This window comes from Bos indicus x Bos taurus, chromosome 11 (genome assembly GCF_003369695.1).
Source record: "Bos indicus x Bos taurus breed Angus x Brahman F1 hybrid chromosome 11, Bos_hybrid_MaternalHap_v2.0, whole genome shotgun sequence".
NCBI classification, from domain to species: domain Eukaryota; kingdom Metazoa; phylum Chordata; class Mammalia; order Artiodactyla; family Bovidae; genus Bos; species Bos indicus x Bos taurus.
Genome location: NC_040086.1, coordinates 70,849,530 through 70,864,737, shown reverse-complemented (window position 1 = coordinate 70,864,737; position 15,208 = coordinate 70,849,530). Strand labels below are relative to the sequence as shown.

The following is a 15,208-nucleotide window of genomic DNA, read 5'->3' as shown; positions in this document are numbered from 1 at the left end:
GAGCTCCTATGTGCCAGTCACATATTTTTTCATATAAACTCATGCCAAAGCACTTCAAAGACAGAAACATAGATTAACCTGGGCCAGCAGTTTACCACCACTGCAAAAGTCCTGATATAAGTCCCTAAAATCTGAGAGCAAAGGGTTGGGCAGCTCTAGCTGACAATTGAGAGAAAGTTGGTTTTTCAGATTATAGCCCCAGGTAGTTTAAGAACTCCCAAGCGTCAAAGCTTCTCCCTGCCGTTCCTTTTGTGTTCAGTGGGCACTTTCCCCATTCTGTTCTCTAGTCAACCATTTTCTGGTAATTCGTGATCTTTCATCATAGTTTAGATGGCCTTCTGATAAGAGGCCCCTTCTGTAAAAATTTTGATGAGTTAACAATATGTTTATCAACTTCTTTCGAGGTGATGGACTATCTGTACCAGATAATGTTTAGGCTAATCAGCCCACACAAATTTAATCTTATCTCTGAAGAATTCTCTCCCCAAGGAGAGCAATTGCTAAAGTGCTTTGCTGTGGTTCCAGGCTGTGTCTTTATCGTATATGATGATATTAACAAAATTCAAATCGAGGTTTCCAGAATAACAAACCAATGAAATGTGTGTGCAGGGTTCTATTTTAATAAGATCCCAGATGAGTCAAACTTCTTCCATCTCTATTTGGTTCTTTTGGTTTATTATCTCTTATAGGTCATTTCTTACAGAATGACCAACAGGAAGCCACTCCTTCCAATATACATATCAAGCTATATACATGTATGTACACACACAGATGTGGACATACATGAGCACACATGTATGTGTGTTTCCTTTCTGCCTGCTACAAATTTAGGAGGCAGAAATGGACAGCTTCAGCCACCCCTTTAGAATACTGTAATGTGCTTTCAAAGCAAATCTCTCATCTCCTCCACATTTTACCAGCCCCAAAGATTTCCCCTAACCTTTGCACACTAGTTAGTGTTCCCAGAATTCACTGTATTACACATTATGGCAACAAGAATACGGTGATTGGCCATCATCATCAGAAGCTAAAATAAACCCTCTAGAGTTGAGGAGAGGAGGTCTTATTTTTCATTTTGTTGCCTTTTTTACCCAGAGCCTGATTTCTTTGAGAAGAGGTCATTTCAGAGTTCTCAGGCTCAGCCCCGTGGATGTGTGCTAATGTCTGCAGCTGGCTTTGTGATTTGATATTGTTCTTCTAACCACAGAGCCTTGGGCCCACCCGAGACCTACAAAATCAGCAACTCTGAGGGTGGGGACCAGCCATCTGTGTTTTAACAAGCTCTCCAGATGATTCTGATGCATGCTCAAATTTGAAGACCACTAATCTCTATATTTTGCGTACACACATTCACAGCTATGCATGGTTCAGTTTGCATGCTGTCATAGGAAAGAAGCAGGGACTTTTACTTTTCCAATGAGAGCAAATTATCAGTGGGAGCAACAGTTCCCATAGGCGGACAGCATAGAAGTCGGGTAGACAAGATGTCTCCATGGAGGGAGCAAGACCTGGAGACCCCTTTGAATGTTGTTTCTGCTGAATGTGAGCACAGCTTCCCATGCAGATGTGATCATACAACATGCTGATGAGTGGAGTAGACTCTAGGTTGCCAGGTGGTGTTGAAAGCATCTTCTGCGTTTCACCACCCTCATCATAGAGTGACTTGGTAAAGAAGGGCTGTTGAGAGAACCTTCTAGAAGATAGATTTTAGTTTATTTATCTTAAGCAGTGGCTCACTGAAATGAAAGGTTTCTTTCCCTGTTGGAGTAGTGGGCTACTCCCTGGTTATAAATGCTACATTAGACTTCTTCCAAGGCTGAAAGGTAATTGACCAGTTAGTGCAGCATCACACAGCTAGAGACCATGGAAGGCACATCTGAGGAAAGACGGAGCTGTGTCAAAGTCGGGGTGACTATGGGAGGAGGCACTCCAGGGAAGTGGGAGATATAAGGGGGAGTAAGAGGTGAGCTTGTGATTTGACGAAGGAATAGACCAAAGGTGGTATACCCACACAATAGGATATTAGCCATAAAAAAGAACGAGGTGCTCGCAGCTGCTACAACATGGGGAGCCTTGAAAACATCATGCAGAGTGGAGGAAGCCAGACACACAGGTCGCATTTTGTATGATTCTATTTATATGAAATATCCAGAATAGGTAAATCCATAGGCAGAAAGCAGACAGTGGCTGTCACAGGCTGGAGGGAGGGAAGAGTGACTGGCTTAGTAGGTACAGGTCTCCCTTGGGGGTGATGACAATGTTTTGGAACTAGATAGAGGTCATGGTTGCACAACTCTGGAAATGTACTAAAGGCCACGGAATTGTTGACTTTAAAGTGGTTAATTTTATGTCATGTGATTTCGCCTCTGTTTTTTAAAATAGTCAATAGTATAAAGGCATTTCCCTTTTCACTTCAGAAAAACTGAGCTGAATTTTTTCTAATAAAAATAAAATAAAATAAAATATTTTATCCCAAATATCAACAGATCCTAGCATAGATGAAGTATAGGTTTCACCTCCACCGCAACCCCTTCCTTACTCCCAGATCAGGTCATCAAGGACTGTTTACACCCTGAGGATAACTGTCCACCTGTGGCATCAGGTTCACCCAATACCAACAGCTGCCCCTCTGAAAGTGGGGCCACCTTCCAGCTCCCCAACCCTGTGCCCAGGCACCCCAAGGAGGAGACTGGCAGTCAGGCTCCACAGCTGCTACTGCTGGGCTTTAAGACAAGGATGGGCGTTTAGCATCTTTGTCCAAACGGAATTTCCCTACTTTGTGTTAGTCTTCCTAGAACATTCTTCCCTGATTCAGAGGAGACAGGAAGCCCATCTTCTGTTCATCTTTGCATTCAGTTCACAGGCTGAAGCTGGCTGACATCAAGGTCATCGGAGCCCTGGGCGACTCACTCACGGTGAGTTATGGATGGTGGAAGGAAGGGCAGGAGAAGAGGAGATCTTGGTTAATAGGAGAATCTCACTTTGAGCCCTTAGAGCTGCCATCATCCATGCAACCTCAGTCCCTCTCCACCCCCCTGCTGCTGCTGCTGTTGCTGCTGCTGCTAAGTCGCTTCAGTCGTGTCCGACTCTGTGTGACCCCATAGACGGCAGCCCATCAGGCTCCCCCTGTCCCTGGGATTCTCCAGGCAAGAACACTGGAGTGGGTTGCCATTTCCTTCTCCAATGCATGAAAGTGAAAAGTGAAAGTGAAGTCGCTCAGTCGTGTCCGACCCTCAGCGACCCCATGGACTGCAGCCCACCAGGCTCCTCCGTCCATGGTATTTTCCAGGCAAGAGTACTGGAGTGAGGTGCCATTGCCTTCTCCGTCCACCTCCCTATCCACCCTGGAATCCAGCATTCCCTACTGGCGTTGAGTTTTCCACTGCCATTCTAACCTCATCTTTCTTCTCCTAACATTGGATTGAAAGAGAGAGCAGGAAGTGGGGGGTCCAGAGGGGCCCCCTGAGATAGAAGTGACCCGGCCCAGACCACACAGCCTGTCGGTGGTGGAGTGGAACAGTTTGAGATCTCCTGCTCACGGTGTAGGGCCCCTTCAAAGACCAGATGCTTTGTTCTGTCTGTAGGAAAGCTAAGGGATCATGCCAAGGGCCACGCGATAATGCAACAGGAACTAGTACTAATGGAGGGGATAAAAAACCAGGGTCAGTGGAAGAGACGGAAATACTAAAGATGATCCAGCCTGTGTCTGCAACTGCCCCGTGGTGACCTCCCAGTCCCCACAAAGAGTGATCCAGAAAAAGCAGAATCAAGTCCTTAGAGAGCCGGGGTGGGAAGTGAGGGTCCCTGCTTCTGGCCCACAGCAGCTCATTACAGAGGAGTCCAGCTTCTGTTCTCTGGGTCAGTAAGGTCAAGGGCGTCCAGCTGAATTTCCCCCCAACTACCAGCTGAGACCTTTCATGCCTGTGGCCTGTTCCCATTGATATGGTCTCACTCAGTTTCCTCAACAAAATCCTGTGACGTATCTCTCTCCTCAAACTTAAACCAACAAAGAAGGTGAAGGTGGATGAGGCAAAGTGAGTACCACGGCCACAGAGCCTGTAAGTGCTGGATAAGGAGAGAACTCTCAGGACTCTGAGGCCAGAATCCTGTCTCTGTCCCGTAGCCCTCTTCTCCATGACCCCTCAGGACTCTTTACCCCAAAGGCAGGGACACCTCTCCTGGAGGCCAGCCTTCCCCGGCTTCCTTGAAACGGCTCGTCTCAGAAATAACAGGCTTCGGGCAAGGGACGTGAACCTGCAGTGCGTCACGTGGTGGTTTTAAAAGACTCTGCTCTTTCTTTAGCTGAGGAGTAGGTACATGGCATTTCGTTTTAATTTTTCACATTGTATATATGCAAGATCTATTCGTATCAAAGGATTACAATATACTTCCTTTTATGATATAGTTCACAGCTTTTAGAAACATGGGGCCCTGAAATGAGTCCTTTGGAAAACCACACTGCAGTCTAATTTCCAGAGCACTTTTGCCAGCCTGGTGTCTGGGCAGGGTTTCCCAGGGTGGGTTCCAGGATTCCCAGCGGGAGCTTGCACTCATTTCTAACAAGGCAGGATTCACATCAAGACGTGCTGTCAAGACCCTGGGTTCTAAAGGGCTTGGCATTCTGGCCTGGCCAGGACAAGAACACAGACCCTCTGGTGAGCAGGCAGGAAAATCACCCCCGTGTTGTTCTCTTTTCAGGCAGGTAACGGGGCCGGGTCCAAGCCTGGAAACGTCCTGGATGTCTTGACTCAGTATCGAGGTCTGTCCTGGAGGTGAGTACAGCTGTGGCAAGGCCCAGAGACGCCTTGTCGTCACAGGACAGGGGAGGATCCCCCTGAGCATGTAGAAAACAAGTTCTCTAGCAGAGAGATGAGTCACCTGGTGCTTTTCCATGAGAAATTTCTAGGTTTAATTTAAGGAAGGTATTTATCAGCTTTCCCAAACCACTATTTTCTTCCAAACAAGTCTGGACCTGAACAGGAGGAGTTTAGGGGAGAACCTACTCAAACATTTGGGTTGGAAAAGATTGAGCTTCCATTTCTCCCTCTACGCAGTAGTCTCAGAAGGACGCAGCAGCCTTCAGAACCACAGTTGTGTCTGAGTCCCAGCTGCCTGCTCTGTGTGATCTTGGGCAAGTTATTCAGCCTCTCTGAACTGGTCTCATCTTTGATTCAGAGACAGTAATACTGGCTTAGCATTGTCATGAGGCTTGCAATGCTAAGTCGCCTCAGTCATGTACGACTTTGTGCGACCCCATGGACTGTAGCCCACCAGGCTCCTCTGTCCATGGATTCTCCAGACAAGAATACTGGAGTGAATTGCCAGGCCCTTCTCCAGGGGATCTCCCAACCCAGGGACCAAAACCACATCTCTTAAGTCTCCTGCATTGGCAGGCGGGTGCTTTACCACAAGTGCCCAGGTCACTAGGCTTAGAGAGAATTTAAATGCCTAGCACAGTGCCTGACAGAAGGAAGGTGTAAATGGTAGCTGGGATCACTACTGAAGGGCCTTCATTTAACAGACGAGGAAGCATGGCTCAGAGAGGACAAGTAACCTGTCCAAGATCACACAGTCAGATGATGAAGGAGCAAAAAGTAGGGTAGATGGCTCCTGACCCCTAATCCAGCACCTCTCCTAATCACGTATATATATCTCGTGCATGCTGGTCCTGCTCCATCTGTAATCAAATCCAGGCACCGCAGACTGTGGTGAGTAGCACTCCAGCTTCACCTTTGAAAATCTGGCTCATGCCAACCTGAGAGGGCAGGTTTGGTGTTTCCTCAGCCTGCAATCCATCATCTCTGGCACCAGCTTGGACCTGAGTGCTGAGTCCCTGGCCTCCTCCCTGATGATGCTCTGCAGAGTTAAACCCCAAACCGTTTTGAGAACCTTTGAAATGTTCCCAGATGTACTTGGCAGAGAAGGAGGAGATATGGAAAAGCAGGGAATCCAATCAACTCTGGAATGCTGTGTATTTTCATGCCTAGAAACCCATCCAATTTTGATTTCCTTGGAATTTTAGAAGTGGTTTGGAAGATGGAGAAGCCTCTCTAGAAGACACCCTTTAAAGACGGGTTTTCCCCAAGCCAAACAGGAAGAAAACCATGAGGGCAAACTTTTTTTTTTCTTTAATGAAGGGGCCCACTTAATTCCCTTGCTTGGGGTTAAAGATCAAACTTAAAAAACACATAAGTCAGCCCCGCCGGCTTAAACGAGTTTTTTTATTTGGACATTCTGGTTTGTGGGGCAAGTAGAGAAAAGTTGCTGTGTTCTGGATTTTTTCAGTTTTTCTACAGAACTAGAGGAAAGGGAAAGCCCCAAGCCCCCAGAGTGTTTCTCAGAAGGAGGAAGGTGTGTCTTGGTGGTGTCTGGGGTGTTTCAGCGTCGCTGGCAGTTTTAACCTTCATTTTCTTTTTTGTCCCCACGACGACGACGTAGTGTGGGCGGCGACCAGAACCTCAGCAGCGTCATCACCCTGCCCAGTGAGTACGCGCTCCCCCGGGGTTCAGGGCGGCCCGCCACAGCCCTGCGCGTTTCGGCAGCTCCTCCTGGCGGTGACCGCGGGCTTAGCAGGGAACCGGGCTGCAGAAGACAGCCGTGTTCGGCAGGGGGCGCTGCTTCCCCAAGAGGGTTTCCTCGCTCTGCTTGAGAGTAATTAAAGCCTTGCGTATTTTGTCTTTAAAAAAAAAAGAGAGAAATTTTATTTGTCTGAGGAAGAAAGAGAGTAAGAGAGAAAGAATGCTCCATCCAGCTCTTAGTGCAAGTTATTATTAAGAAGTGATTGAAGAAGGAAGGAAAGGAAACCCCTCTCTGCTTTGCCTGTCATTCTGACCAGAGCACCTTTTTGGGACGCGTTGACTTAGGCTTGGACTGCGTTAGGCACCACTGCATACAAACACGTTGAATTCCTGTGTGTCCGGTTTAGGAAAAGCTGCTATGGCAGCAGCAGAGATGAAATTACCTTGTTTAGGCCATGCAACAGCCATATTTGGGGCGCAACATTTTCCTTAAATTGCTTCATCAACAACCTGTTTGGAATGATTTGTTTAAGCCTGACTGCATTCTTTCAATGGTCTTATCTTATTCATCTTTTCATTCTCCTTAGTGCATACACAGTACTTGTTCTTAAAGCACACATAAAATACGTGTTATTTTCCCTTAAAATCTTCTGGCTAACAGTTTTGCCCGAGAGGAATTTAATTGATCCCATTCTTGTTTGCTTTTCTTGTAATTATCCCTTGGTAATATATCTTTAGAAGTTAAGAAATTGTTTCAGCTCTAAGTCACCCAGACTTTGATGATAAAGACGGCTTGATTGCTACATAGGCAGAACTGGTTGGACTTCATGTGCTATCTGTTCTTGCTATTTGCAAATCCTGTTGAGTGTAAGTAGGTACAGTTCTGTGGCACAAGTACCCCTTGTCTTCTTTATTTTTAGGTCCACATGAAAGAGCTATGAATAAACTCCACTATCGCTAGGAGATGGTTGGTGTTGCGTTTGTGAATGTAATTGACTGGGCTGTGAGCTGGGCTAGCGTACACAACGCTTTGCTGGGCTCTCTGATTGCCATGCAGTTGTGGTCAATAACATGACTGGAAACCATCTGATTCAAGGTCGTCCACTAAAATGATTTGTGGAAAAATGAGTGTCCAGAGTAGACAAACCTTTAGAGACAGAAAGGAGATTAGAGTTTGCCATGGGGCTGGAAAGCTGAGTGCTGAAGAATTGATGCTTTTGAACCGTAGTGTTGGAAAAGATTCTTGAGAGTCCCTTGGACTGCAAGGAGATCAAACCAGTCAATCCTAAAGGAAATCAGTCCTGAATATTCATGGGAAGGACTGATGCTGAAGCTGAACCTCCAATACTTTGGCCACCTGATGCCAAGAACAGACTCATTAGAAAAGACCCTGATGCTGGGAAAGACTGAAGGCAGGAGGAAAAGGGGATGACAGAGGATGAGATGGTTGGATGGCATCACTGACTCAATGGAAATGAGTTTGAGCGAGCTCTGGGAGTTGGTGAAGGACAGGGAAGCCTGGCATGCTGCAAAGAGTCGGACATGACTGACTGACTGAAATGAACTGATAGGGCTGGCAGAAATGGGGAATGACTGCTAGTGAATGCCAAGTTTCTTTTTGGGGTGATGAAAATGTTCTAAACTTTATAGGGGTATGGTTGCACAACTGTATGAGTGTACTACAAGCTATTGAGTTGTACTTTGGTGAATTTTATGTTATGCGAATTCTATCTCAGCAAAGTGATTATATATTTGGGAAAAAAGCAAAGTGCCCTAGACCTGAGCCAGACTGGCACTTACTCAGCACCAGTTTATTAAGCCCCTGTGTGTGCTGTCCACATGGCTCAGCATCGCCCTTCTGGACGTTTTCTTTGGGGGCCGAGTGAACTGTAAGGGTGAGATTTGTAGGGGGGGTGGGCTCTGCTTTGTCACCAACACCCCTTGGCACTTATCTAAGGAATTCGAAGATGGCTTTGGGGTACTGACATCTCTTCCTTGTATTTATAGACATGCTCCGGGAATTCAACCCTTCCCTGAAGGGCTTCTCTGTTGGCAAGGGAAGCGAAAGCAGTTCTGGGGCCTACCTAAACCAGGCCGTGCCGGGAGCCCAAGCTGAGTGAGAATCTTGGGGGTGAACCCCAAGGGTCCCCTGGGGACCTGGTTGGGCTCTTGGCCTAGACCAGGGTGTATGGCTGAAGGCTGGGGAGTTTTGTCCGGGGGAAGGATCTGAAGGTCAAAGATGGCTGAGTGGGCTCTCTTGGGGGGTGTCCCTTGCTCTAGGGCACAAAAACCCACTAACCCACCCCTAACCACAGCCACAGGAACTAGTCACAACTGGTTCGGATGCCAGGTACATGCTTTGAGCAAATTACTTTACCTCATCCATATTTCTTCTAGAATGATCACAAACCTTACTTTACCATGTAGTTCCTAGGGATTCCTATGTTTTGGTTCCTAGATATCCTGATACCATTCTCTCAACTCTCATCACCACCCTGAGCTTGAGCCCCCATCCCCACCCCCACCCTGAGCTTGAGCCCCCATCCCCACCTGAGTAACTATTATTTATTCAGGACCGGAAAGGCGACAGATTATCCAGAGCAGAGATCATATGAAACCTAACAGGCTTTATCATGAATTCTGTGACTTCCTTTTCCTTTTGGTGGGGGAGGAGTGAAGACTACCACTTTATGGCTTAAAATTTGAGGCTTACATTAATATTACCTTAATCTTGCTTTTTTCCAAGTATATGTCAACTGGTAATATAAGAGAGGCAGTTCTCAGAATGATTAGATCAGGAGGCCATCTAAGAATGAAGCCTGAGTTGAAAGCGTGGAAGTAACCAAAGAAGAGAGTGATTCATATGGCCCTGGATTTCTCCCCTGCTTTCCCCCAGACCCCAGGGCTCTTCCATGCGAGAAATATATGTATCCAAGCATGTCCTGTGTTGTAGGGGAGAGTTAGGGATTATTATCCCAGATTATTGTTATTATAGATGAAGACACTGTAGCACCAAGAGATGAAATGGCCTGAACAAATGTATTCTCTCAACCACACGGTCTCTCATCTTTGTGCCTCACAGGCTTTATCTCAAGTTCCGATAACAACCTGTCCCGCTAGACAACAGTGTGCAGTTTAGAAAGTACCTTTGTTATCTCTCATATATCCGGTGTAGTAACTGTGAGATTGAGCAGAGGGTCAGATGCCCATGTTTCCTTGGTGATGCTGCTGAGGCTCAGAGAGGCCAAGTAATCATCCCAACACTCTAGTCCATAGAAAGAGCAGCAGCCCTGCTAGCGTCAGAGCAATCGATGAGGAAACTGAGGCTCGAAGAGCAAAGGGGCCATCCAGGTAATCTGATACCTAGCCTGCTCTGCTGGTCACGTGACTTTTTTCTTATGTCTGCCCTCAGGGATTTACCTGTTCAGGCCAGGAGGCTGGTGGACCTGATGAAGAATGATGTGGTAAATCTGGGGAAAGTGGCATCTGGGCCTACTTGAGGTAGGATACCCAGAGCAGGGAGAGGCGGGAGGAATTATGGAGACGGAGAGTTTTGGCTCTGGGGGAGGATGGGGACACAAGGGAATCCAGAGAGGCCACCTTAAAAAAAAAAAAAAGATTTAGCACCTGTGACCTCAGTACCCCCAAACCAAAGGAAAGGAATTATAATGTCCCCACTAGACCTCCAGTGTGTCCAGACCCATCCCTGCAGCGTTCAGTACTTTGTATTTTCCTAGACTTGGCTCTGGGGCAAGACATTTACTTGTTTGTTTCCTATTCATTTCAGAATATAAATTTTCAGGAAGACTGGAAGATAATAACCCTGTTTATAGGTGGCAATGACCTCTGTGATGTCTGTGATGACCCGGTAGGTCTCCAGGCCCTAACCCAAGATTCCCCCAGGAAGAATTTCCACCCTGGGTCACTGGAACAGTGCAGCTGGGTTGGGACTTGGCTAGTGGTCAGGCATGGATCCAGCCTGGGCAATGTGCTGGGGACCAAGCAGACACTGAAACACTGCTCTGTCCATAGGAGCTCACACCTCCAGGGCAGGGGGACACAGACAGCTCACCATCAGGTGTGATAGAACTGTACCCAGAAGAGAAGTCTGGGGTTAGGACTGCCATGGGATTTGGCATGGGGGTAGGGGTGGCATCAGAGTTTTACAGAGAGCAGGAGAGTCAGGGTTGTGAACACGAGAAGCTTTGTCAGGCAGAAAGGGGACCAGCAGAGCAAAGTGGTGGGTCTGCCTGTGGCTTGAGAGCACCTGCCCCCAGGGTGACCCTGGCCCCCGAGACTCCGCAAGGCTTGCTTTCCTGGCATCAAAGTCACCAGAGTCTGGGATTTCCAAGCTGTGTTGCAGAGGGCCCACAGTGGGGCCTGAGGGCCGCTGGCTGCGGGGTGGAGCAGATGAGGAGGTGGGGCCATTGGTTCCTCCCTCACTTCCCCTGAAGCTTTGATCATTTGGTAGAGCAGGGCTCTTGGCTAAATTTCATTCAGAGAAAGGGTTCCACTGCTTTTCTTTAAAAAAGTTTGATAAGCACAAGATGAGGGGAAATCAGCCTTAAAATGTTTTACCCTTGGGGAAGGGGAGGCAGGAGCCTCTTCCCCTCTCCTTATCTCCTCAAGTAATATGGTTGAGCTGTGGGTTCCCAGGCACGGGCGACTCCAGAAGTGATCAGCCACTAGGATGTTCAAGCTGCAGGAGATCTTAGAGGCCCCCTGCTCCAGCATCCCAGTTCAGAGGTGTGATGTGCTTTAGCTAAGGCCCTACCTCTAGTTGACACGAAGTGGGTCCAGAGCTTTCCACAGCAGAAGAAAGGGTGTTTCCCTGAGGGTCACAGCCTTAACAACCTTGAGGACTGTGAGGTTAGGGTGGAGGTTGGGGTCCCAAAAGACAGCCTGTGCTTCAATGTTGCCCATTCAGACTGAAAGGCAGGGAGGAGGGAACCCAGGAGAGGACCCAGTCCTGGTTACAGAGAGACTGGGTGGTGACTGGGCTTAGAGACGTCGCCTCTCCCTGCAGGTCCGCTTCTCTCCGCAGAACTTCGTGGACAACATTGGGCAGGCTCTGGACATCCTCCACGCTGAGGTACGAAGGGTGGCCCACGTGTCCTCTGAGCTGCTCAGCCCCCGGCCTCCTCCTTGGGCGTCTGGCTTCCTGCTGAGACCCTCCTACGTGGCTCCCTTCCCCTGGAGACCAGCGCCGGCCATGCTGTCACTCCTGGGCCCAGCAGCCTGAGCACACGTGTGTTAACAGCGAGCAGCAGAAAGGCGGAGCCAGGGATGATGGATGTGGGTGGGCCCAGGTGAAAGGCCACAGACCTGACACCCAGCAGGAGGCACGGGCCCCAGACCTGGGGGAGAGGCTGGCGCTGCCCAGCCCTGATCCTCTTGGGGATGATCTTGCCTTTGCTCAGGTGCCTCGGGCCTTTGTGAACCTTGTCAAGGTGCTGGAGATCATCAACCTGAGGAAGCTGTACCAGGATAAGAATGTCAGCTGCCCGAGGCTGATCCTCCGGTGAGTTGGATGTTCTCCACCTGTTCCCAAAGGGCCTATGGGACCCTTAGCAGAGAGTGACTCTGGCTGGTGAGAAAAGCCAACGGCAGGAGTGTGAGGAGTGCTGAGACCCCCTGGTCAAACCTGACAAGGCCTCTTGGAGGAGATCCCCAGGGCATTGTGCCTGCCCCCCCAACCCAGTCCAGGCTCCTATACCCTCAGAGGACATGCATTTGCCACCCAATGTACTTCTTTTGCCACGACAGCTCAGGACACTCTTCAGTCCTCCAGGGAAGAGTAAAGCATGAGGGACGGGCGAGCCTCTGTGGGCTCACTAGGGCCACATCTTTCTCAGTGTCCAGAACCTCCCTGCTCCCTCCCAGAGGCCCAGCTCCCGGACAGATGAGCCTCTGTTCAGCATGGGTGCTCCAGGCTGCACATTCACAAAGGCAGGGCTGTGGTCACCTTCTAGGAGAGAGGGTGGTCAGGTCAGAATCAGCATGGTAGAGGACAAAGAACCCTCGCCCTGAGAGGCCGCCTTCATCCCCAGCCTCCAAAGCCGAAGATGGCTCCCCTGCTAATGTTACATGTGACCCTATGGAGTAAGAGGTCCTTCTGCCCCAAGCGTGAGCCGTTCCTGCCTGCAAGGTCTCCTCTGGGCTGTTAGCCCAGATCATGGTGGCTGTGCCCCCCACCCCCCTTCTTCCCTCCCCAAGCTCTATACAGGCCTCCACCGTAGGCCTAAGCACATCACATGGTAATGACCCCGAGGTGCCTCTGCCCGCTCAGCCCTGAACTCTGTCTGAGTCACTGCCAGCGCAGAGTCAGGGCTCCGTGGCTGTTTGCTGAATGACTGAATGAATAATTCACAAGGGCCGGATCTGCTCTTGGAAATGAAGGGGTATCTTGGCTGTTCCCTGAGGATGCATGCCAAAGCGCCCCCAGGGGGCCTAGACTGCATGGGTCCCCTGGGGAAGGCCCAGGGATGCTGTGAACAGTGGGAGGACGGCTGCCGGGTGACACATGCCTATTAGCGCAGCTGGTGTCAGGCGGGCTATTTTTGGCTGCTGACTCATCCCTGGCTCCCACTTTCTCCAGTCACTGGGCCACATGGGGCGGGGGAGGGGACAGGGAGAGTTCAGCATTTTCATTCCATTTCAGAGCACCTCACCTAAAAGTCTCTGGCTGCCCATCTCTACAAGGTTTCCAGACGATTAAAGCTGAAGGTTCAGAGTTGTTATTTGTCTGACCTGGAATGGCCAAGTTGCTGACAGCGGGATTAGGAAGGCTCAGGGTCACTGCATTCTGCCACCTGTGCGCTGTCCTGTCTCAGTGGCTGTGCTTTCCTTGGCGGTGCTGAGTCTGCACTGAGCCATCCTCACTATTATTGCCTCCTGCCTATGGACCACAAGCCCGAATTTGTGAGATGGTTAGTCAGGGCAGAAGCAGCTTGAACAGGGGTTGAGAGCTCAGGTTTAAACCAGAGAGACTTGAGTTCAAGTCCTGGCTCCCACACTCAGCATCCACATGAACTTGAGAAACTGCTAATCCATGCGGAACCTTAGTTTGCTCATCTATAAAATGGGGGCAATGAAAAGACAGCTTCTAGAATAGCTAAGAGGATTCAGCAAGTTAATACTCATAAAACTCTCAGCACAGTGAACTTTCAGTATGTGTTATTATTGTTGTTACTATTATTTAGAAGGAGGCATGCCTTATCTCTACTACACTGTTCTCAGACATTCATCGGGTAACTTGGCTCCATAAAGATGTCACTCCTTACAGACATCAGAAGATATAACTATTTCATTTTCATGAGCAAATCCAGATCTGGGAAATTTTCTTAGGTTTCAGCTGATGCAGTTGACAGGTTAGCCAGCCAGAGCCGCCCACCCCCCGCCCTCCTCCTCCTCCAGATGCACAGGCATCTGGTACCTCTGAGTTAAATATATTCTGAATCTCAAGCCAGTGTTCCTGTATCGTGCTCTCAGATGGTGGTTCTGGTGGGTGAGCACCTCTGTGGTTTGGTCTGCAGGAATCTGTGTCCCTGTGTCTTGAAGTATGATGATAATGCAACAGAACTTGCCTCCCTCGTCGAAGTGAATAAGAAGTATCAGGTAAGCTGGGAACTGCTGTGTGGTTCATGGTTCTGGTTAGAAAAGGAACAGACACTTAGATTATTTCAACTTCAACTGCATGTGACATTACCACTGACCAGTTTGCAGATATAAAGACCGCCCCCTCCCTCCAAGGCAGCAGATTCCATTTATTTGAATCAAGTTACAGAGCCAAGTCACTCAACACACATGACCAAATCTCAGTTCCTGGCCTTACACCAAAATAAATATTTCCAATTGTCTATGGAGAATGGGTATGAGTTCTGACTCCTGGGGCAGGAACCCTTGCCACCCAAGAGAATCTGGAGGATTCAGTGCAACAACACGTACTCCATCTGCCCTCCCTTCCTGGGGGGAGCAGGTGTTATTAGGTGTTACTGGGGTGCACAGGGAGAAAGAAAGCTGATGCTCTCCCAGCATCCTGTGGGCTGTCCCTTTGAGGCTTTTCTCCATCAAATCTTCGAGCAGAACAATGGACTCTCTTGAGTTTTGTCCCAAATAATCACCCAGTCACTTGAGAACAATGGTCACCTTCCAGCTCTTCCAGGCTGGGTGGGATGCAGAGAGCTTCCAGGGTGGATCAATCCTTCAAGCCCATAGACTCCTTGGAGCAGAACCCCTCCTGGCAACCTCTTTCAGAGCAGTCTTGTCCACGAGTGGTGTCTGGGCTCAGGGAAGTGACCTGTGTATCATTCTTCGAGGCCATTGCCAGGCCCCTTGGGTGACTAGGAGCCCGTTCCTTTGTCTCTGCTGAGGAAGTCATGGCCCTCACCAGGTGAGGGAAGGCAGCCAGGCTTATGGCTCTGAAGGCAGTCCTTTTGCAGGCACGGTTTGAGTGCAAAGCATAAGCGCTTATGCAATTCTGGTTGGTTTATTGTTTATTATTATATCAGATGTATTATTTTCTATAACTCGATTTATTGTTGGCTGTGCAGGGTCTTTGTTGCTGCACAGGATTTCCTCTAGTTGCGGAGGGTGGGGGCTACTCTCTAGTTGAGATGCTCTGGCTTCTTCTTGCCGTGGCTTCTTTTGTTATGGAGCTTGGGCTCTAGGCACTCGGGCTTCAGTAGATG

At 48.9% G+C, this 15,208-nt stretch overlaps 1 protein-coding gene across 1 annotated transcript in view; it reads left to right on the top strand.

Annotated features, from left to right (window-relative positions):
- Positions 1 to 15,208, top strand: part of PLB1 (phospholipase B1) — a 102,909-nt gene that overhangs the window by 36,308 nt on the left and 51,393 nt on the right. Inside the window, exons 16-24 of the mRNA XM_027554461.1 lie at positions 2,857 to 2,915; positions 4,699 to 4,772; positions 6,439 to 6,482; positions 8,526 to 8,634; positions 9,931 to 9,982; positions 10,306 to 10,386; positions 11,545 to 11,610; positions 11,939 to 12,039; positions 14,054 to 14,135. Of these exons, the coding sequence (XP_027410262.1) occupies positions 2,857 to 2,915; positions 4,699 to 4,772; positions 6,439 to 6,482; positions 8,526 to 8,634; positions 9,931 to 9,982; positions 10,306 to 10,386; positions 11,545 to 11,610; positions 11,939 to 12,039; positions 14,054 to 14,135 (668 nt within the window). The remainder of the gene's footprint in view (positions 1 to 2,856; positions 2,916 to 4,698; positions 4,773 to 6,438; positions 6,483 to 8,525; positions 8,635 to 9,930; positions 9,983 to 10,305; positions 10,387 to 11,544; positions 11,611 to 11,938; positions 12,040 to 14,053; positions 14,136 to 15,208) is intronic.